General features: G+C 45.5%; 1 protein-coding gene across 1 annotated transcript; it reads left to right on the top strand.

Moving 5' to 3' along the window:
* The first annotated feature begins 1,895 nt into the window (after positions 1-1,895).
* Positions 1,896-22,299, top strand: COPZ1 (coat protein complex I subunit zeta 1). Its single transcript, XM_036124234.2, has 9 exons — positions 1,896-2,015; positions 13,229-13,297; positions 14,637-14,718; positions 15,339-15,430; positions 17,001-17,056; positions 18,570-18,647; positions 18,811-18,862; positions 20,039-20,077; positions 20,909-22,299. The coding sequence occupies exons 1-9, from the start codon at positions 1,998-2,000 to the stop codon at positions 20,954-20,956; spliced, it is 534 nt and encodes a 177-aa protein (XP_035980127.1). The 5' UTR covers positions 1,896-1,997; the 3' UTR covers positions 20,957-22,299.
* The last annotated feature ends 1,050 nt before the right edge of the window (positions 22,300-23,349 follow it).

The raw sequence follows: 23,349 nt of genomic DNA on the forward strand, positions 1-23,349 counted from the left end.
GCCGAAGGCAGATGTCCAATGACTGAGCCACCCAGGCGCCCTGAGCTTATTTTAAAAAGAAAGAAGAAGAAAAAAAGAAAAAGAAAAAGAAAGAAGAAAGAAAGGAAGGAAGGAAGGGAGAGAGAGAGAAAGAAAGAGGAAGGAAGAAAGAAAAAAAAAACAAATGAAGTCAGTTTAAGAGATCCGATCATATGTGCTATCAAAAGTATGCATGTATTTTACCTACAATGTTTGCTACACTAACAGCTCCACAGAGATTCCTGAATTCCCAGTTGCACCTGAAATTGCACTGGAACTGCTGATGGCTGGGAACTTCCTAGATTGTTAAATAAAATAAATTATAATAAACTGTTAACTTTTTTCTTATTAAAAAAAAGTTAAGGGCGCCTGGGTGGCTCAGTCGTTAAGCGTCTGCCTTCGGCTCAGGTCATGATCCCAGGGTCCTGGGATCGAGTCCCACATCGGGCTCCCTGCTCCGCGGGAAGCCTGCTTCTCCCTCTCCTACTCCCCCTGCTTGTGTTTCTGCTCTCACTATGTCTCTCTCTGTCAAATAAGTAAATAAAATCTTTAAAAAAAAAAAAAAGTTAAATAATCTATTCAAAGATTTAGCATGTGCCTGGCACATAGTAGATGGTCATTAAATGTTAGTTTTATCATTAAGCTGCCAAGCCAAGGACAACCTTGTGATGCCAGGCACAATGCTAAATGTTTGAATAACTCCCCATTCAGAACAGATAAAGGCTAAGCCCTTACTGCCTCCAGATATGAGGCTTGTCACCTGGGACTTTACCAGAAAAATATATACCTTCCTTCATACCATATGTTAACTCTAGTTTTGTATTGTTCTATACTTTTCTCTTAGGTCCTCTGGCTCTACTCTGAAATTATTAGAAAAACTCTTGGGTAGGTTTGGATGTTCTTCTTGGAGAGCTCCTGAAGACACAATTGTCAGAAATGGAAAAAAAACCAAAACCCAAAAAACAAACCAAAAAACCTCTCTTTAGAGCTAATATAAGGCAATAGGTATCCCTGACCTAAGAGGAGTCGGCACCAACGAACCTAGGGGTAGAGGAAAGCTAAACTTCATCAAAAACCTTCCATATTGTGAAATCCCTGCATTCTGTAAACTTCTCTTTTCTCATTTTGCAACAGCTTGTCCCTACTGGAAAACCGCAGACCCTGTTCCCTATACCCTTCCTTATCCTGGACCCTCTGCCCCTTTGTCCCTCCTACTATCTCCTCTCTAGTCTCCAAAGCTCTAATATCCCGTTTCATGTCTGGCCAAAGAAAATCTCCGTTAGAAATTCACTGGCTTCTTGTCCTTCCTTCCCTGGGCCCAACAAAGCCTGGGGACTCCATCTTGAGATTATTACGGTAGCAATTAACTTCTGGCGGCCTTGTTTTATCTAGTGAATACGCTGGGCATCTCTTGGCTTTACTCTATGGTTGTGCAGACTGTGAGGATACTGAAGGGATCTCACCGAGTCGCAGGGAAGAGCGAGCAGTGTTTGCTAAAGCAACCTTGGATACCCAGGCCCTAAAGTGGGCTTTTGGAATGAGGATTAGGGTAGGATTCCGTCAAGAGCGGCCAGTGTTGAGGGCTAAGGAGACACAGCGCCCTCTAAAGGGAGTGCGGATTAAAGTTGCTAAATCAGGCCGACGATATCACGTGTTCTCCCCTCTGCCAATTGAAAATTAATAATCGCTTCCTCTGTTCCCCATGGAAACAACCCCGCCCCACTGACCCTCCCGCCCCATTCAACCGTGAGGTTTTGGCGTTTTATTGAGTCTTTAAACTGACAATCAAATGCCTGCGCTTTCTGGCTGGACACCTTGCTTCCGCTAAGCAAGTTAGTACACTGATTGGCCAATAGAGCAATAGCTGGTACGATATAGTCCAATAATCCTCCTCCTGGGCGGGGTCTAATGAGGACGCGGGGCCAATCAGCGACGGTGTAGCTTTTGCGGCTCCACGTCGGCACCAGCTGCGGGGCAAGATGGAGGCGTTGATTTTGGTAGGAGCTGGAGGGGCGGCCGAGCTGCTGCGGTGTCCAGAGGGGCTGGGAGTTGGGGTTCAGCCTGACTGGGTGGGGGTAGAAAGGGGAATTCCGGGTAATCCTCGGGGACCGAAGCTTCTGCCAGTCCCTGGAATAAGTGTGTGGCCTACTATAGGAACTGTAGGAGCTAAAGCCTCGGTTTAGAGTAGGAAGCTCTTCCGGGGAGAGGGCAGAATCCGTGGAAAGTTGAAGGGAGCACATGGAGTCCTTAGAATGCACAGTATCATAAGCATACTGGATCGGGGTCCTTTAGGTTCCCCCTCATTCTGAGCATTATGGATGATAGCCTGGTTTGACTTTCTCCAAACCTTCAAACTAGCCCCAAATTGTAAGAATAGACTGCAGGTGTTTGTCATCACAGGGTCCTCCTCATGGTTGTCACAGTTTGACTCTCCTTTGATAATAACGTTACATTTCTTCCAAAAACGGTTTTCCTTTTACTTCCGTCTCCTGTTAATCCCCATTATGTAGGTTTGTCATGGTAAATGTATTCCATCAAAGTTCTGGAATACCTGATAGAGTTAGCAGGATTATAGAATATTTTTCCAGACTCCTTATTCTGTTCTTTTTTTCTCCCCACTAAGACTTTAGGAGTTCTTAGTGCAGGATCTGGGATGCTAACTCTTCCTCTGGTTATATGAGCATTTTGGTGGCTAAAGGGTGTTTTAGATTCCTTGCCCATATTTAAAACAAATAAAATGCTATTACCCCTTCTTTAGAACTGGACTAGAGGATTTCTCTCTAAAGTGCTCTGTTTTGCAATTTGGGATGTTAGTATATATGTCTGTATAGGAATTTAGCTCCCAGTCTCCTTCCTTGATTGAGTTGAATTCCAGGTTCTTTCCAAAGACGTTTTCTTGTATCTTTTCCTTCAGCTCTAATATATGTGCATATCCAGATTTTCATCAGGTAAAAGAGAATAACAGGTTTTATTTCTTTTCTTTCAAAATGGCAAAGATAGGGATAATTCTTTCTTATCGTATGGATTGGTCAAGTCAGGCAGCAAGCTTAAAATCTGAGGTTTTTTAAAAATTGTTAACTTTTTTAAGTAATCTGTACACCCAGTGTGGAGTTCAAACTTGTGACTCAGAGATCAAGAGTCGTAGGCTCCACCAACTGAGCCAGCCAGGCACTCCCTGAGTAGTTTTTTGTTTGGTTTTGAGATTTTATTTATTTGTCAGAGAGAGAGAAAGCAAAAGCAGGGAGAGTGGCAGGTAGAGGGAGAAGCAGGTTCCCTGCTGAGCATGGAGCCCAATGCAGGGCTCGATCCCAGGACCCTGGGATCATGACCTGAGACGAAAGCAGATGCTTAACCGACTGAGCCACCCAGGTGTCCCACCCCCTGAGTAGTTTTTAATAAGATATTTTCTGTACCAGGCAGTTAGCCAATATTCTTAACCAGTTGACAGACTAGGATAAATTCCAGGGAGTTGGTTTCTTTGGAAGTTTTTAGAAAATTTTAAAATGCTCCCTACATCTGTTTACAAGGGAGCCTGCTTAGAGGTATAGGACTGAGGGACATGATGCTTGGGGAGCCCTCTTAATAAGAGATCTGTGTGTAGGGGTGAGTTGAAGGAGGTATATGTGAAAGTCTCTCACGTTTTCTCTTACCTCATTTTTCAGTTTCTGCTTCCTCAGTGAAGTCTGTTTCAATCTGCTTCTTCCTTATATCCATTTTGATCTATACCTAAGATGCCACTTTCACAGATTCCTACTAAACTGGTCAGGTACCCCTGAACTTTGCTTTTAAAACCGTACTGATTCTTTGTCATGAGAAATCTATGTAATGGGGTTAGGGGAAACCAAATTGCAGGGAAAAGGGATGGCTCAAGGAAGCACACGTCAAAACAATTGAGTTTTGATTCCTCATCCTCCCAGACTAAGTCTCTCTCATGTTACTATAGGTTTTCTCATCATGGACTTTCTACCTCTTCAGTATGCAGAATTGTACTTTTAAATATCAGTTATATAAAGCTTTTGTTGGGGACAAAGTACTAACAGGTATCAATACGTGTGCTGGTCTCCAGAGTTCTTATATTAAACTAGTATTTTCCTTCTTCTGTCAGCTCTTTCCAACTTTTTTTTTTTTTTCTCTTTACAATTTCATTATATTTTGGGCCCCCAATTAAGAATTTGTATATCTTTCTCGGGGCGCCTGGGTGGCTCAGTCGTTAAGCGTCTGCCTTCGGCTCAGGTCATGATCCCAGGGTCCTGGGATCGAGCCCCGCATCAGGCTCCCTGCTCCGCGGGAAGCCTGCTTCTCCCTCTCCCACCCCCCTGCTTGTGTTCCTGCTCTCACTGTGTCTCTCTCTGTCAAATAAATAAATAAAATCTTAAAAAAAAAAGAATTTGTATATCTTTCTCACCATTCCAGCCTTTTCTCGACCAGAGTTCTAGGAGAGTTAAACCCTAAGGCATTCATTAATGTAATGAATCAACTTCTCTGTATCCACAGTGGTACTAGTTTGTACCATCCTTGGGAGAAGTAAAAAAAAAAAAAAGCAGTTATTTAAATAGTTTTCAGTATTCAGTGCTTCAGATGAGGAATCCTAGTTGAGAATCAGGTGATCCTCCCTAAATTTTTATTTCTCTACCCTCACAAACCGGCCCACGAAATTTAGCCCCAACAGATTCAGAGTCACCTTCCTGCATTGGTCCTTTTTAACCTCATCCCCTTCTCTGTTTACTCAACAGCATTTGATTACTTATTGCCATCTTTGTTGTGAAAAGTATGAGGAATCCCTGGATCTTACCTTAGCTCTCTACTGAACTAAAGCTTACTATACTGTGATAATATTGAACAGACCACACTCTAACTTAAAGAGGGCAGACACCTTCTAAAGTTCTTGTCGGCTTCCTCTCACATTTCTGTTTCCTGGTTTGGCTGGACCTCTGGAGAAATCTGATCAAAGTATATTTTTCTATCCTCACCTCTACAAGGCACACAGCCATAGGATATTGAGAAGAAGGGAAGGGTAATCTAGAGGGGGTCAAGAAGAAACATCTGCCGAAATTTGGTCTGGTTATGGGAATTTCTTTTCTCTTTCTTTTTTTTTAAGCAAAGGCAGACGCTTAACGACTGAGCCACCCAGGCGCCCCGGGAATTTCTAAATACCAGTAGTTTCCCTTCATTTAGGTACTTTACGGTGGGTCACATTTCTTCCTTGAATTAAGTAATCTGGCTCTAGGTTTTGAGCAGATTTATTTAATCTTTCTCAGGTCCTCTTGTAGTCTCTAAGGAAAGAGACCCTTTCATCACCTTCCTTCCCAGTGCTTTATAGTGCTCCCAGCCTGCATCTTTGGACTCAGCTTCCTCTCTCCCGCTGTTTTCTGCTGGTTCTCCCTTTCTTAGCTGTGAGTGGAGATGGATCTCTGCAGGTCACCATTCTCCATTAATAACCAATGAAATCTTAAAGATAATGACTTACCCCTTCCTCCCTTCCCTCTTTACCTTTTTTTCTCAAAACTGAATTACTCTAGCAGTCTAGAACCTTAAATCTTTCATCATAGGTTTCGTTTTTCCTAATCCTCTCTAGATTCACTTTCTGAGTGTTTTTCCAGTGTTTGTCCGACTAGACTTAATTCTATCCTTTCTCTCCCCTTAGTAACATTTTTTATTCTAAAACAATGACCAAATCCCGAATTCTAAGCCTCGTTCAAAACTCAGGGCATCCAGAGTGCACAAGGGTGTGCGTATATATGGAGGAGGAAACTATACAGAATACATCAATGACTTAAAGGTTGATATTGCTCTGTGGCCTTCGCTTCCTGAATCATCTTAATGGGGCTTTTGTTAAATTCCTTTGGCACTAACAGTAGAGGTACTTGGCCTAAATGCCCCCTCCCCCTGCTCTGGGCAAAGGTATCAATTACATTAAGCCCCCAAAGCACTCCCATCTCGTTCCTGGCAGTCCCCTGTGCCCCTCTCCCAGCTGCGTCCTTGCCGGTGCCTGGCCCCTCCATTTCGTTAGGAGAAGCAATCTCCTCGTTCCTGCACTGTGGAGATATATTTCTCAGCTACGGCGCGAGCAGTGCCAGCGCTGCCCCCGGTGAGGTCCCTGGCAGCCATAAAAATTTTTATTGTGATTATGTTGGTGTCGGGGTGTCCATCTGGGTTATTGCACACCTAGTTTAATTGATTGAAGTTTAATTTATTGACACTTCAAATTAAATGATCAGAATAAACTGTGCTGTTACTCTGGCCGGCTTGTTTTAATGGTTGATTGCTGGAAGCAGACCTCAGCTTGAACTAAAACCCCCAAAGAGCAATTGACGCTGCTTCTAACTCTCTCCATGTCTTGCCCTCCAAAAAGACCTCGTTATAGATTTCCGACGTATTCATATATATTTTTTCCCTCTCCTTCACAGTGGTGGGAAAGAGTTGGTCCCTGGCAAGGTATAAATTATAACAAAGGTCTAGGGGAGCTGTCACACGGTCAAAAGAGGAGGGGGGTTCTCCATGTGAAGAAAGCCAGATCTTTGAAAAGCCAGGTCTTCCCTTCGTGGCAGAGGATGAATGCAATTATCCAGATATTTGAGGGAGCCTAGTGGCAGATTTAGGGTCTTTTTCATCTAGATATTTGCTGCTGTTTTTTACTTCATTTACACGACTTGGTTAGAGTTAGGATATTGACAAGACAACTAGTTTTGGAAAGGGAAACTCAAGAAGCAAATAAAGGATTGAACCAGAGTAAAGAATCAGTGTCTACCTATCCACTTATAGTAAAGTAATTAGAAAGACAGAGGGCAGAGTGCCCTCAAGCAGCTGACGAAGATGGATTGGGAGGTTGAGTCCATGCACATTATAAGATGCTGGTACTGGCAAAGGCCCACTCACATTCTGTCTTGCCTTTCTCTCAGATCTGATTAGTACAGGAGTTCTCTTACCCTTAGATTTCCTAGCTTTCGTTTTCTGGTGTTTGACCACATCCATCTCTTCAGAAGCCTTTCTTGCTGTGTCACCGAAGTCTCAGGCTGCAGGTGAAGCACATGTATCCCTATCTGGCTGTTTAGTTTTTGCACTGTCAAGGCAGATATCACCACCTACAGCCACAGGTTTGGATAGCTCTACTAACTTTCTTCACCTCCTTTTCTGGGGTGCCTGGGTGGCTCAGTTGGTTAAGCAACTGCCTTTGGCTTGGGTCATGATCCCAGGGTCCTGGGATGGAGCCCCACATCAGGCTCCTTGCTCTACGGGGAGCCTGCTTCTCCCTCTCCCTCTCCCTCTGCCTGCTACACCACCTGCTTGCGCTCTTTCTGTCAAATAAATAAATAAAATCTTAAAAAAAAAAAACAACACCACCCCTTTTCTATTTTTTGTGGACTTATTAGAGGGAGACAAACTGGGGCAGAGGATAGCAGTTACTCCTCGGGGTGCGATTTTGAATTTTGGGTTGATAGACTGAAAGATGAACACAGAGGCTGTTAACTCATTCTCTTAGACTAGCAGATGTGGGGCAGTGGCTGGGGGGGTGGGGGGCGCAGAAAGCATGAAACATAACTAAGGACTCAGCAGAAATAGATCTAGTTCCATTTAATATTTCCCTTTACTGAGTGGTATTTAAATGAGAACTCTTGGATTACTGAACTGGGAAGGCAGGAAGTTCTAATGTTGCTCTCAGGCCTTCGGGTGTGGAGTACTCTGATTTCTGCTTGTTCAACTCCTCTCTCTTTCCAGTGCTGCTTGCTGTGTCCTGCATTTCTGTAATTCTTTCACTTTCATAACAGTTGGAGAATTTACTTTGTCGCCCCGGGGGAAAAATTCTACAAATAGCCTTTCTGAATTTTTTTTTTTTTTTTTAAATAAGTTCTGGGCCCAATGTGGGGCTCAAACTCACAACCCTGAAACCAGGAGTTGCATGCTCAACTGACTGAGCCAGCCAGGGGCCCAGCTTTCTGAATGTTAAGAGAGGACCTGAGATTTTGCATTCCTGAAGAGCTTGGGCTTGGTTACCTTTGTCCTTCCTGTCTCACAGCCACCAAATTTAGTCATTGAAAGGTGCTGACCTTTGCTCCCCCTGCTGGCTGCGTTAGTTTTCTCAATCATATTCATTAATTTATGAAGGCCACACACATTATTTATTGAAATCATTATTTGGTGCCAGGCAGAGGAGAGGGGGTGATTTATAAAAGTATCACTCATTCCCCCCTTTTTTTCTACCCTCTCTACACCATCTTATTATCCTCACAAAGTATCATATTTAATTCTGAGCTTGAAATCATAAAAATTTGTGAATGTATATTTTTCTGGGAACAGGGTCCATAGATTTCATCAGCTTACCAAAGAGGTCTTCGGTAACTTAAGGTATTAACTTTAACTGATCTAGGGCAGGCCTCTCATTTCTCTGATGAAGAAGCAGAGTCCCACAGAAAGGTAGAACTTGAATTAATGGCCGATCCAGATTATAATAAAGGGTTTTAGGAATTTAGAGACATTTTCTCCTGGAGCGTATGAGTTCTTAGTAGTGACTGTGCTTTCACATTTTGTATCTGTGTCAGATAGGAAGATTCTTCCTAGGTGTCTCTTCCTGACATCACTTCTTCCTTCCTAAGACTTGTGTTCAGTTTCCTCTGTGTAGCCAGTATTTAGTCTCATGGCATCTGGGTTATGTTCCGTGGCACCTGTGGCTCCTGGTCTTTCCTGAATTGTGCTTGAATCTAAGCAAACTTTTGGGTAGTGTATAAAAACTATGCTTCCTTGTCAAATCCTTGAGTTAATTCTTTTCATTTAAGTCCCTAGGCTTGTGGCTGGCAAATTGGAGCCCTCAACCCCAGAGGAGCTTTTCATTTTAAAGAAGTTGGCACAGAATCAGGGAGCAAAATACTTGCTTAGCTATGTGGCTGGGAGTGGTATCTAGGAATTTTTCCTTCTAGTTTATACTGTTTTGGTTTTACTTTATAAATAGGGTTGAGGGAAGAGCATCTTGTTTCTTGTTGTTCAAAACCTATTGCCAAGCCAGGGTACTACTTTTGGCATGGCCATAAAGATTTCTTTATAAGTGGAAAATGAAGAACTTTCTAGGAATCTCAACTGGATTCTTACTTGTGCCCTTTCAGCTCTGTGGATAGCATCCTCTAACTCCACAAAGGCTTCTTGGTCATGTCCCTCCCTCCCCCGTGAATTAAATAGAGTAACCAGTCTTAGCCCTCAAATGTCCTGTCTGCCTGCTGCAAAGACTTATTATCCATCCCCCCGCCCCGCCCGCCCCAGTCCTCTTCTGGTGGCATTCCATGATTTTATCCCAGAGTGCCCTCTTACTGTATACATTGTCAGCTGACTTCATTCCCGTGCTTTTTCAGAGCGCACCTCTCCTAGTTTGGCTTAAAAGACACACAAATAGAGAGCTTTTATCCAGAGCTGCCTTTTTAATATTTTTGCTGACTATAATTCTGAGGAAGCGCTGCAGGTCATTCGAAGGCCCACAGGGGGCAGCACTAGGAATGACTTCCTCCTCTAGTCCCCTCTGTGCTGGGGGCGTGGGTACTGGGAGATGTTTTTCACCAGGCTTCAGAAAGCCTCTGATTGAGATCAAAGACTCCTTTGCAGCGGGCTAGTTGCTTCTTCCGTGTTGTTTCAGCTCTCCTGAGGAGCCCAGTCTGGTTTTCTTGATAATAAAAACATACAGGAAAATCTGTCTGAGCCACCCACCTCCCACAAACCAATCTGCCTACACATCATTTCCAGGCACTATTAGCATTTGAGGTGAAGTTCTGTTATACACTCAGGCTGTGGCTCTCTGAAAGTCAGTGCATCACAGAACTTTGTCTCGAAAGCTTTCTAGCAGCTACACATTTGGGAGTGGGAGGGAAGAATAGACCTTTGAAATCCTTTGAACATGGCCCTAAGCTTGTAGGGTCTTTTTCAGTAATCAGCATTTAATGTGTTACAAGGTCAAGCCTAGTCCATTGTCCAGGAGGCCCATTTCTCAATACCTGGGAGTTATTTATAAACTTGCCCTTTGCAAAAACTTAAGATGAAATTACATTATCAGTAATGGCTTCTGGGGCCTTTAAACTGGCTGGTTTTATGGTATGAGAGGAACTCTTGGCCTCCCCGCTCCTGAGAGGTAAAGGCCCCCGGCGGAAGTGGAACCGGCAGCAGTCAGGAGGTGGCAGGAGAAGTAAAGGAGAAGCTGCTGGCTCCAGCTGTAGCAGAGTGGAGAGTTAAAGCAGCATTTAGACTCATGCCTACGTTCTTGGCTTTATTTAGTGTGGTTATCCCTTGGAAGTTTGAAATGACCAGCCTTTGCTCTAGTGCCTTCTTACCTCTTTCAGAGCTGTAGTAAGTCAGATCTGGTCTTCTCCCTGCCTTCCTTTGCCTTTTATCCTTTCCAGTAAGATCTAGTTCCTATTTTGGAAGTTTCCTTGATAACATCTTCTAGGAAGCCAGTGAGGAAAGCTAGGAGCGGAACCCAGGGATCTCTTTCTCTCTTTGCCAGCAGTTTTAGGCACTCATACCCCATTGGCCTCAAAGGGCAAAGGACATTGTTTCCTAGTTGGCTGGTGGCTATAAGGGTTTTTCTTTTCTTTTTTCTTTTTTTCTTTTTTTATAAAGATTTTATTTATTTATTTGACAGAGAGAGACACAGCGAGAGAGGGAACACAAGCAGGGGGAGTGGGAGAGGGAGAAGCAGGCTTCCTGCGGAGCAGGGAGCCCGAATTGGGGCTCAGTCCCAGGACCCTGGGATCATGACCTGAGCTGAAGGCAGACGCTTAACGACTGAGCCACCCAGGCACCCCAGGGCTTTTCTTTTCTTTGGGATCCATCCCATTCTTTCTAGGGATGCCAGACTCTCTGGCTGCGAGAACCAGTTACCTATGCCAGATCAATGCCCAGTTTAAACCATTAGGAAGTTCTCCAAGGTTCCTGTGAATGTAGAGAGAGGAACAGAGCCAAAGATTTCCAGGGAAAAGGCTGTAGGAAAAATGATCTTTTCTAAATTTCCTTCCCTGTGGGCTTCTTTTCCTCTGTTAAGGAAATTCGTTCCCATTGGTATCTCCCTTTGGTGAATTGAGGATCCAGTTGTTATAGCATTGAGCCTGCTTTATGGGAAGATCTTTCTGTGGGGCATAGGAGTTAGGAAAGGTTTTCTATTTGTGACCTTTTAGATGATATTCTAGGGGACTTACCTCTGCTAGACACAGAGTTCCTTATTTTGAGACAGAGTATTTATTCCAGGGAGTAATGTGTATAGGGTGGACATCTCTTAAGTGTTTATCAGAGGAGAGATAAGTTGGTAGTAATATCACCCAAAATGGCCACACCAGAATGTCTACCTATATTTGGAAGTCTAATTATAAGAGGGTCCCTTAGATGCTTACTGCTTCAAGAAATTTTTACTTTATTCTCACACTTCATTAATTCTCATAATCGTTCAACAAATACTGAGAGTTTAGTGTGTGTCACACATTGTTCAGGACACTTGGAATAAATCAGTGAACAAAACACAAAAATTGCTGTTCTCAAGAATTCAAGTGGGGAAAGCTTACATTCTTCATCACCCTGTTGTCAAAAGACTGGGTTCCCTTTACTCTCATTCTTAACTCCCTGAGGTAGGGTTGGTTCTTTGCATGGAACCATAAACCTCCTGGAGCCTCATGGGACAGTTTACCTTTGTAGAGGTTGTAGTTTCTAGATCCTTGGCAATAATTCTTTCATCCTCACTCTTGGGTCTTTATTAAACACATGCTTGGAGATTATATTTAGCCCCTGTGAGGACTGCGGGTTTCCTAAGTAAGGCCAGGAAAGGGAGGCAGCAAAGCAACAGCCCTTTCTCATAGTACAGGGGAGGGATATCAATGGTAAGTAATGTTGATTAGAAATTCAAGGAATGTGAGGGGCACCAACCGGCTCACTTGGTAGAATATGCGACTCTTGATCTTGGGGTTGTGAGTACACTGGGCATGGAGCCTACTTAAAAAATATATTAAAAAATATATATATTAAAAAAAGAAATGTGAACCTGCAGACACCTTCCATACACATAACACTGCCTCCCTTTCCTTCCTCTTCGTCTCCTGGTTAGCTGGTTCCCTAGACGTTGCAGGAGTAGAGGAGCTTTTGCAAAGTGTTATGTTTTGCAGTTGAGTGTAACCATTAAGGCTGAGGCTGTGGTTCCTTTATGAGAGCCATTATCCTCAAAATTTGATTTTGGGTAGTAAAAGAACACTCCCCTCCTGCTCATTGTATCTAGGCTCCAGGCTTCTTAGATTCTCTTCTTACTACTTCTTTTTTTTTTTTTTAAGATATTTTTTATTTATTTATTTGACAGAGAGATAGAGAGCACAAGTAGGCAGAGTGGCAGGCAGAGGGAAAGGGAGAAGCAGGCTCCCCGCTGAGCAGGGAGCCCGATGCGGGGCTCGATGCGGGGCTCGATGCGGGGCTCGATCCCAGGACCCTGGGACCATGACCTGAGCCGAAGGCAGCTGCTTAACCAACTGAGCCACCCAGGCGCCCCTCTTCTTACTACTTCTTAATTCCCCCCAAATTCAGATTGGTTTATGTCTTGGGAAGTTAAGTGGTAGTGGTTGGGGATGTGGTAGAAGAATTGGGATCATAGGGGAAGTCTTGGAAGATGGATGTCTCACTGGGTTGCATTCAGAACTGGTGTGTCTGTGTGCATGAATGTGTGCACATGCATGTATGCTCATTTCCCTCTGCACAGTGTGTGGGTGGTTCAGGGAAGGCTTGCTTTATGCCTCTGCATTGCTACTGCATTGGGACTGCAGAAACTTCCAAGTACACTAGGGCATTCAACCCTGTTTTCAGATAGCCTCGTGCAGTGCCTATTAATTAATCTGGTCACATTCCATACCTACCTGTGCATGGGAGACCAGGGAGGGAGAGTAATTTGGAAAATAACTGTAGCATAATATTTGGAAATAACAGCATGACCTACCTTGATTAAACCCTTTGTGAGTCTGGCTCAGAGAAACTGTTTCTCTGATGCTGCTTTGGAGTCCTTTGTTGAAATGCCCCCTCCCTCAATTCAGTTCATTCACCACTTGATCATTCTCAGTGGGAATTGCCTAAATCTAAGCAGGCTGGGATAGGGGACATACAGAGGCACCTCTGTATCCCCTTGCAGCCCCAGTGGGACTAGGGGAACATATTTGGTCTGCCAGTGGTGGCAGGAGCCTTCAGGACTGAAGGTATGTTCATATCTCTTCAGGAACCCTCCCTGTATACTGTCAAAGCCATCCTGATTCTGGACAATGATGGAGATCGACTTTTTGCCAAGGTGAGATTCCCTTTGAAATTCACTTAGGAGCAAGACAAAGACTTATTCTGAAATTTGGATCTTGGAACTGCCCCTGTTATCTCATATTCCTTGATACTGTAATTCTGAGAATTCTTACATTTTCCTGTGCCTACTCCAGATAAAACCCAAACTGCTTCTGTATCTTAGTTACCCTGCTTCCATACTTGCCTCTCACAGATTTTGACCTCCTTTGTTGTCAGCATCAGATCAGGGAAAAGCTTGGGAACCTTGGTTTCTGAACAGTACAGTGTCTGGGTGTGAGAAGCAGGCTCCCCGTGCCCATCACTCCTCTCCCCTTTCCTTCTGCCTTGTCACCCTGCCTGGGTTTTTCCAGGGAATTCTCTTGCAGTTCCACAGGGTTCCAGCCCTAGGTCTGCAGTCACCACCAAGATTGTTACCTCCTGACGTCCCCCGTGTGATGTTTCTAACTTCAGATCTGTTGAAAGAGAGGAGAAAGGACACCCCTCTCCTCTCCATATTCTCCCCCTCCTGTGGAAATTTTTTCTGTCCCTGGTGTATTAACTCCGGGCGAGCACAGCATAAATCAATCAGCAGGTAGAGATTAGTTTAGAATTCACCAGCTGTTCCTCCCTGTAATTGGATGTAACTATGCAGGACACCTTTTGAAACAGTTATCCAGTTACTAAATGCCAGACCTGTCATAGGTCTTCAGCTGACTGCGACGGATTAGCCCCTAAAGAGCAGAGCGATTTGGTAGCCTGTATCCCCACCCTGTGCCAGGGAGAGCTTGGGAGTGGGCTCAGCAATGTGCTAGATGGTCTCTCGCTTCTTGCAGTTTGCAGAAAAGAGAGCTAAGATATAAGAGAGATTGGGGTAGGGTTTGCCTTTTTTTAGAGAGGTTTATGCAGCCTTTCCCCATTCCTCAGCTTCATACTGTGTGTGAGGGTCTGAAAGAAGTGTTCTGTGCTTGTAGTGCTTTTTGTGTTCCCCAGCACTGCTCCCCGGCGTGCGGTAGCTCCTAGAGAGCACTTGATGAGAGTAGTTTCGGGATTGCTCCCCTAGAATGCAGACAGGGGCAGAGCTTCATCATAGGGCTTGTAGACCTCTGCCCCCACAGTCTCAGAAATGTGAGGTGGGCATGCTTACAGCAGGGTCTTTAAAAGTTTTTTCTTTTTTTTGTATTTGCTTACTCACTGACCATTCCCTCCCTCCATAGTTCTTCCTCCTTCATGTCAGTATTTTTCCCTCACCCCATGCCTTGAAGGAGAGAAATCCAAGATCCAGGGCAAACACAGACACTAATCATTCTGGGCTCCCAGCTCTAATGACCCAACCCATCTCCTTTCTCACTGACCAGTACTATGACGACACCTACCCCAGTGTCAAGGAGCAAAAGGCCTTTGAGAAGAACATTTTCAACAAGACCCATCGGACTGACAGTAGGTCATTTTCCTTTCACTGCTCCCTGTGTTGGGGGAACCATGGTGGGCAGGGGGTGGCAGCAGGACTGCAGAGAAAGGATAAAATGACTGCTTCCTTTTTCTCTTTTTACCTCCTCCCGTCATATAATAAACTCTCCAGAATGTAATGGGGAGGTGAGTGTACCTCACGCGGGAATACCGTGCTGGAAGGTTGGCTGTTAGCTACCTGTCTAGTCCCTGGATTTATGAGCCTCACTTGACAAATTTAACTGCAGCTCTGCTTATTGTACCGCATCCATTAGGGCAGGTAAATGGAAGTCTGTAAAGGTGACCGCTCTGCATTTTCACCTCCGAAGGATCGACTAGTATCCTGTCTCATATACAAGGAGGGAAATAAGGGTAGTTGGTGGGGAGGTGGTTAGAGGAGAAGATACATTTCGATTTCCCCAAGTTTGTACTTCCCTTCTTCTGCTACTACCCGGAAAGAAAAAGCAGGTCAACTTTGGTCTTTGGGGGTTATTATGACCTACCATACTTCAGCCCAAACAGCTGAATGCCAGGAGTTCACGGTAATTCCTTCTATCCTGCTTTCTTATCTCAGGCCACCCACTGTTTCCACCTTCCCCTCCCCCCCCCAGGTGAAATCGCTCTCTTGGAAGGCCTGACAGTGGTATACAAAAGCAGTATCGATCTCTATTTCTATGTGATTGGCAGCTCCTATGAAAATGAGGTGAGAATCCTCTTTGCTATCTCTGATCCCACTTCCTAAACCATAGGCAGGACATAGTTACTGGTTCTGGACCCTAGAGTGCCACGTCCCTCTGGCTTCTGACTGGGCTAATAAAGTTGTCAGAGATCCCTGCTGACCTCATAAACATGGCCTAGCAAACAAATCAACCTAGAGTGGAAGTTTTCCCCAATTGCTCTTTTTCTTTTTTCTTTTTTTAAGTTTTATTTATTTAAGTGATCTCTACACCCAGTGTGGGGCTCGAACTCACAAACCCCGAGGTTAAGAGTTGCATGGTCCTCCGACTGAGCCAGCCAGGTGCCAATTGCTCTTGCTTTTTTATCTCCATGTAGGAGACACCATATATATTTTAATACATACTAACATATATCAGTGGCCTTCCCTGTATAGTGTTTTTAAAGATGGATTTCTTTTTTTAAGATTTTATTGAGAGAGAGAGAATATATGCATATGCACATACGGTGTGGGGGTGGTGATGGGGAGGTAGGGGCAGAGGGAGAGGGAGAGAGAATCTCCAGTAGACCCTGTGCTGAGTGTGGAGCTTGATACAGGGCTTGATCTCATGACCCTGAGATCATGACCTGAGCCAAAATCGAGAATCAAACACTTAACTGACTGAACCACCCAGGCATCCCTTAAAGATGGATTTCTGAGGTTTGGTCAAGGTTGGGGGGATGCTTGCTCCTGCTATGAAGGGTCCACACCTGACTGAGTTTGGGTCAATTAGCCAACATTTGGGGTCATTTGAAGCCATACATTCTGAATGGATCAACTTGAGAAGACTGTGGGTATAGTCCTAACCTGCTTCCTATGCACAGGAAAAGCTACTTACCTCAGCTAAGTCTCCAACGTCTAGGAGAGTAGATAAGTAAAAAGCCCCCACATAATTTGAAGCAAAAGTAAAAGTTTGAGAGAACCAATTCTTCTGAAGTTCTTACTACTTACTACTTTTAAGTGCTTTGTAAGGTACATTGTTACCTAAATCTTACAGCACTTCTGTGAGTTTTGGGCATTAGTGCCCTTGTTTTATAGATGAGGAAACCAAACCATGAGGAATGGTATGAAATTACTTGCATGTGACCACTGTTGAACTACAGAAGCGGCAGTTTCATATCGTTCAACCTAATAACTTTTCCAGGGTCACATATCTAGAAATGGCTCAACTGGGATTTAGCCCAAATCTATTTGACGCCAAAGGCCATGCTCTTTCCACTAACCCTCTGACCTTAGCTATTGTTTGGATACTGATTTCTTTACCTGAGATATCAGGTAACGCATATACCATTGGCAAAGACATGTAAAGGACTGTGATGGGAAAGTTTGAATAGTCTCGTCAAAGAGAGACCTCGAATTGTGGGATTGTGTAGCAGAATTTATTTCTGTGAGAAACCACAGGTCCTCTTCCTGTTTTGCTCTCACTTCCACCTTATGCTTTTGGTCCTTTATGAAAGCCTGTGTCTTTTGATGCTTAATGAATTCGTGGGTTTTGTGTTCATGTAGCAGTTTTCAGGGCCTTGAACCTTATCCTTCTGCTTCTTCTGTCTCCCAACAGCTGATGCTCATGGCTGTTCTGAATTGCCTCTTTGACTCATTGAGCCAGATGCTGAGGTGAGCAGGCCATTGTTGACATCTGTTTGGGAGATAAAGTCACTATTCATCAGGCCCAAGGGTTTGTGGGGGAATTAGCAGAGGCTCCAGAGAATTGATTTACCTTGAGAAGTTAGGCTTATTATTTCAGAGTGATTCCCACTGATGGGGAGGACTGGATGGAAAGTATGTCCCTCCTGTGGGATAATTCTCCTAAGAAAGGGGACTGGGAGGGAGCAATGTCTCTCTACTCTTTTATTACCCAGTGGCTATGTCAGAGTTCTGAGAACCGTTAATGTGCTTTCCTAGACTTCATTAGAAGGTAGGGAAAGGGCAAGCATAGGGAAATGTCCCAGATATAACATTAGTGCCTTAGGAATGGAGGCAACATTCCCAATTTTTAACTTCAGCCCTTAGGTTTTCCCTTCTTTAGAAGAGGAAGAATATACCATTTACCCTCTCCTCCCTTTCCACCTCCCCAGCAGCCCTCTGTTCCCCACGTAGATGGGCAACAGAAGAGATATAAGATACTTTTCCTGAAAACATCCAGGAGTCTGAACTTCATTCCCCCAGCAGCTCCCAAGTGAACCCAGTACAGACAGCCATCCACCATCCGGAGCAGAACAGCAGGCGCTCTCAGCCCCACAAAATCAGCAGGGCGAATGGCTCAGATTTCCTCAGGAAGGGGATGATTTATTTCTTAGCCAGGTGAATGAATAGACTTCATTTTGGTGATCTAGTGAAAGAGTCAAACTGACGGATGTGACTGGCCACATGCACAACCACCGGATCTAAGGCTGGTGGATGAGGGCCCTGACTGTTCCCAGCCCCCTAGTTGGGCTTCTTTTTAAGGCCTGAGAAGAGCTGGTGAGGGAGGGGGAGAAGGGGGGGAGCGGAGAGAGGCTTAGAAGGTTTGTCAGAGCTTAAGTACAATTAGAGTTTGCCCTCAATTCCTCTCTACCTCCCGCCACTTCCAGATTGAGTTTAGCTGTTTATTTCCTTTTTTCCACCCACTGATGTCAGTGTTTATGAGCAGTGTCACTAGCAGCATCACGGTAGGTAGGGAAGAAACTAGCTCTGGATAATCAACCCTTGAATAGTCAGAAATTGCCTGTATTTTTTCTAAGATTTTATTTATTTGACAGAGACGCAGCGAGAGAGGGAACACAAGCAAGGGGAGTGGGAGAGGGAGAAGCAGGCTTCCCGCTGAGCAGGGAGCCTGACATGGGGCCTGATCCCGGGACCCCGGGATCATGACCTGAGCCGAAGGCAGACGCTTAACAACTGAGCCACCCAGGCGCCCAGAAATTGCCTGTATTTTTTGAATCTCCTTCCTGACATTCCTGATCCTTACTCAGCAACTAAGAGTAAGAAGAGGTTTAGAGTGGATAAGCCAAAAAGTTCTTGCTTACTTTTTAGTCTCTGTGGTTGGTGGAGACATTTTATTGGTCTAGTTTTGGATCTCCAACTCAGACAATGTCCTAGGATTCCTTTTATACACAGGCTGGTTTTTTCTCTTCTTTTGGGGACTCAGGAAAAATGTAGAAAAGCGAGCTCTGCTGGAGAACATGGAGGGGCTCTTCTTGGCTGTGGATGAAATCGTAGATGGAGGGTGAGTTTTCTGACCTGCCTGGACCTCCTTGGATTTGGGGTGAGGGGGTCGGATAATTGCCTCTGTCCTAAGGCAAGTGGCCTGAGTGACCACAGTATCCCCACAATGAATGAGTGTGTCTTTCAGGACAGAGTGAATGCTGGTTTCTTCTTTGTCTTCTTAGGGTGATCCTAGAGAGTGATCCCCAGCAAGTGGTACACCGGGTGGCATTAAGGGTAAGCAGGAGTGTGCTCCCCTACATCCCCCATCTACTCACCCTCCAGGGCCAGACCTGCTAAATGCATCTAAAGGTCAGGGCTTATAGAATACATACAACCTTCCCCTTCCCTTTCAATTTCTTATCTCAAAGAGGGGAAGCAGAAGGAGCATACTTTTCCCCTTACCTGGTACCCAGGATCCCATATAGTCTTTGCATAGAGGAGACATTTAATACATACTTAATTAAATCAAAGATGAATAAAAGAAACTTTAATATTAATGGTTCTGAAACTTAAAGGAACTTGAGTTTGACTTAAACTTCCTTTGGGGATGGATCCCAATCAGGTGAGTCAGGGGAGTGTCTTCCTTGTCTTAAAGTCTGAGGACAGCACCTCTCTGTTAGGAAGCATTTATTTGCCAGAACCTCAGTCTTCTTTTGGTGGTAGTAATATCAGAAAGGGGCCTCTGAGTTAACCATAGAAGCCTCCAAGTCTGCTAGAGAGATAATGGTGGGTATAGAGAGGGACTACCAGGAAATTGTGGGGTGCAGAGATGTTTAAGCAAAGCAAATCTCCCCATTCATAGAATGTCCCAGCTCTGACCTCTGCAGAGTGAAGGCTGACAATGTCGGGTAATGGGAATCTTCTCCCTTAACTGCCATGGGCTCCATTTGCATAGTTTAATCTTCTCCTCTAACATATGTCTCTATGTGGCAAGAGAGAGGGTCCCCCCCACCCCACTCCCGCCTTCCCCTTCTCAGGCTGCTGTTGCAGCAGTTTATTTCTTCAAATTAACATGCTGTCGTTACCCATCGGGCCTTGCGGGATCCATTAAATTACCCCTGGCTCCCCCTCATCCTTTCCCTAGTGATATTGATATTCAGGGAAGGTCTTCTCTAACTAGGGAATCAGGTCCCCCACCCCCAAGTTGAGGATCAGATAACCTGCTGATTACTTGGAATGGAATAAATCTTTTAAGAAGTCCTCCTGCCTTAAAACAGAAGATGGATGAAATGACCCTTTCCTGCTCACAGTCCCTCTGGCCAAGAAATTGTGGCTGTACTACCTAGAAGGGACTGAGAAGTCAGGCATCTGCCTTTTGCTTCAGTTTAAAGAACTACCTTTTCCTTCTCCATCACTGACTACTTACTCCAGCTTTCTCCCATGCTAAATGCTTGTCTCTCTGTGTCATAGGGTGAAGATGTCCCCCTTACGGAGCAGACCGTGTCTCAGGTATGACTTTCTCCTTTCTTCCTCTCCAGATGGACTGGGCCACTAAAGAGGCTAGAATAGCATTCCACCCCAGCCCAAGTCTGAATGAGTCTAGAGCCTGAAGGCACATCTTTTCTTGGCTCCCTCTTATTCCAGAGAACTGGGGACTCATATAGCCAAACACTCCCTACCCACCCAACTCCTATCCCACATTCCTGTGAGCAGTGGCTGTCAGCCTTGCTCTGTACCCTTCAAACCCTCCCTGCCTGATGCCTCATTCAGTGATTTATTCCCCAGCAGAGGCTTGCCTTAAGCAGATGGTGTGTGTGTGTGTGTGCGTGCGTGCATGCGCACGCGTGCTCGCACACACACACACACTCTCTCTCTCTCCTCTTATTATTCAAATGAGGGCTAAGCTGGAAATGCATATTCTAGAATAAGCAGGTTTTGCAGATCCATCCTGCTACTTTGCAGATAGATTGTCTACCTGATGTGGGAGGCAAGGGAGGGATTCTGTTTTCTACCTACTTGGAATTCTCCCCAAGAAGTCCATCTGGATGTGGTAACCCCTCCTTTCTAACATATGTCCAGTAACCCCCAGTTTTTTTCTTTCCTCCCAGGTATACTTCTTCTCTCTTCATCCCCCCAGTGGATTTGAATTTTTTTGGAATTTCCCAAACTGACAATCCTCTAGGGCCTTAGAGAGCTTCTTCCCATCCCTATACCCTTGGGGATTTTGTATTTGCCATTCTTCTAAGGACAGGGAAGGCAAGTGAGGGGAAGGAGAGCCCCAGTCTCTGTCCTTGCCCTGCCCCCCAGCAAGCCCCTCAACTGCTGCCCTTGTCCCTGCAGGTGCTGCAGTCAGCAAAAGAACAGATCAAGTGGTCACTCCTTCGGTGAAGACCTCACTGTTCCTGGCTCCTCACCCCCTCAAAAAATCCACACGTCTGCTGTGACTTCTCATCCAGTCCCCCAACTGATGCTCTCAGGGTCATCTCGGGGATCACAAGGGATCCTTAAATCTCCATTCTGTCTGTGGTTGCTCCCCCAAACCCCCATGTATGCTTCCTGTTCTTTCTTACTTTTTTTGCAGTCTGGGAGTAAAGCTCCCAGCAGATTCTAAACGCAGGGTAGGGGAAGCACCCTCTTCCTTTTTACACCAGATTATGCTCTCATGTTCTACCCCCCATATTTTCTTCTCAACTTCTCTGCCCTTTGCTGCAGTTACACTTGAGATCAAAGCGGGAAAAAGAATGTGCTGAGTGTTTTCCTCCCTTTGCCTTTGCTGGGCCTTCATCCCAACAGCACATATGTTAGCGAGGGGAGGGAGAGAGAGAATTCTTTTCTATAGGATGAGTGGGGGTGGCATATCCAGTCTCAGCCACAGCCCCACTTATTGGCCTCAGCATTTCTTCCCATCCCTTCTTACTGCCCTGTCCTCCAGCCTTGGAAAAAAGATTGGGAACAGCTCATGGGCAGGGGACAGAGTGGAAGAAGCAGGGATTTAAATTTTATTGGATAGGGCTTATAAAATTCTGTATTTCAGTCACAGCTGCATTCTTTACCCTGATCCTGGCTTATAGCTTCAAAACCGCTATGGTCTGTGAGTGTTCATTGTAGGAGTGTCTGTCTCCTGGTCCACTACCTTGACTCTCCACCTTCCCTACCCATGGGATCTTTGCCTGGCTTGTCCTTGCTGTGCCCTGGAGCAAAGCCAGTCCCTGAACTAAAACTCCATTTTAGTCTTGGGAAGAAGAGTTTTTGCTCAGAACTGGGGAGGGGATGGGATTTATGACTTGGGCCTCTGGGCTCTGTCCCCTTCCCTCCCCCACATGCATTTCACTCCTCTGCCTTGGGTCTGCGATCTCTGCTGCTTAACCCTGTCTTCTCTCTGCCTCAGCCTTACATCCAGGCAGTAGGTCTGGGCTCTTTCCCTCCCTAGGTCGCTGAGAGAGGTGCCTTTCTTCAGAAAACCTTTGGGTTTTGGATTTCCCCTGGAAGATGGAGGTCTAATCTTTCCCCTTGACCCAAAACTTGCCACAAAAATGTCTCAAAAAAACCTTCCTGAGACTTAAGCCTTCTGTCCCACCCACTAACTGCCAGTTCTCCAAGACTGAAGTGGGGTGAATAACTGGGCATATTTGAGGGGGCACTTTTGTGTCAGAGATGTATGGAGTCAGGAGATAGCCACCTTCATATACTGCTCTGTGCAAAGAGGAATAAAACAGATTTCTTTTTCCAAACTGCCTTTGTGTGATGTTTCTGTTCCTCTTCCTCTCTTTTTGGCAGCTGCTTCTATTCCTCCAGCGCATCCCCCCATCACTCCCCATCTTATAATATTTCTTCCCTCCTACCTCAGAGACTCCCCAGCATTCCACCCCCCCTCCCATCCCTAATTTACGGGGCTGTTTGCCTCCTTGGCATCTCTCCGTCCCCTCGCCTGGAAATTGGCGCCAGGGGTGGGGTGGGGGTGGTATTTTCTCAGTGGGAGTCCCAGGGAACTGACTGCTCCCCCCCACTACCCCCAAAGCCAGCTGCCTGCTCCCGCCTCAGCCATTAGTAACCCGGAGACGCGCACCTGCGTGGGGGCTCTCCTCAGCCCCTGCTCCCTTCCTGCACCTCCCACTCCTGCTCTGAAATGGCGCTGAGCGGGTTATTTATCGGAGCCAGCGCTGCTCCAGAAGGTCAGGACGGTGGTGTAAATAACCTCTTCTCGCCATTTCCCCGTCCCTCCAGAGCCTGCTCCCCTCCCCCTCCTCCACCTTTATTCGCACAAATGAATGTGGCTGGGCTGGCGCAGAGCCTGGCCCTGCATCTTAATGGGGCGGTGAGCTCACAAGATGGATTTAGCTGGGGGTTTTATGGTTGCCGCGGCGACAGGAGAATGCTTTGGTTTTCTTTCCCCCTTCCTCTGCAGGATTTTAAGGAGGGGGGAGTGTGGGGAGCCCTCCTCTGCACTGCAGTTTTGAAGGGTCTCCTCAGTCCCCTCTACAGCTCATAACATGGGCCTGCAATTCCAGGAGTAAGCAGGAGAGACCACATTAGGACCTCAGGAAAGGATGAGGGAAGGAAGGTAATGGGAGTGGGAAGAGCCTCTCCAGCATCAAGACATGCAACCGAGTTGCCCAGTCTTTCCTGCTCTATGAGAACCTGGCAATTAAGCTCAGCAACTGTGGGGCACCTCTGCCCGGAATCCCCCTCAGCAGGTAGAAAAAAAAAGAAAATGCTTGGGTTATCATCCCTGTAGTCCAGCATTGAAAGTTGGGGTACAGGGGGCTGCATGAGGGCTAGGT

Source organism: Halichoerus grypus, chromosome 6 (genome assembly GCF_964656455.1).
Source record: "Halichoerus grypus chromosome 6, mHalGry1.hap1.1, whole genome shotgun sequence".
Classification (NCBI taxonomy): domain Eukaryota; kingdom Metazoa; phylum Chordata; class Mammalia; order Carnivora; family Phocidae; genus Halichoerus; species Halichoerus grypus.

Excerpts from the sequence above, each read along its gene's own strand:
- COPZ1 (XM_036124234.2), top strand. Across the intron at positions 13,298-14,636 it reads GAGATCGACTTTTTGCCAAG|TACTATGACGACACCTACCC; the intron begins GTGAGATTCCCT and ends CTCACTGACCAG. Across the intron at positions 18,648-18,810 it reads GATGAAATCGTAGATGGAGG|GGTGATCCTAGAGAGTGATC; the intron begins GTGAGTTTTCTG and ends TTGTCTTCTTAG.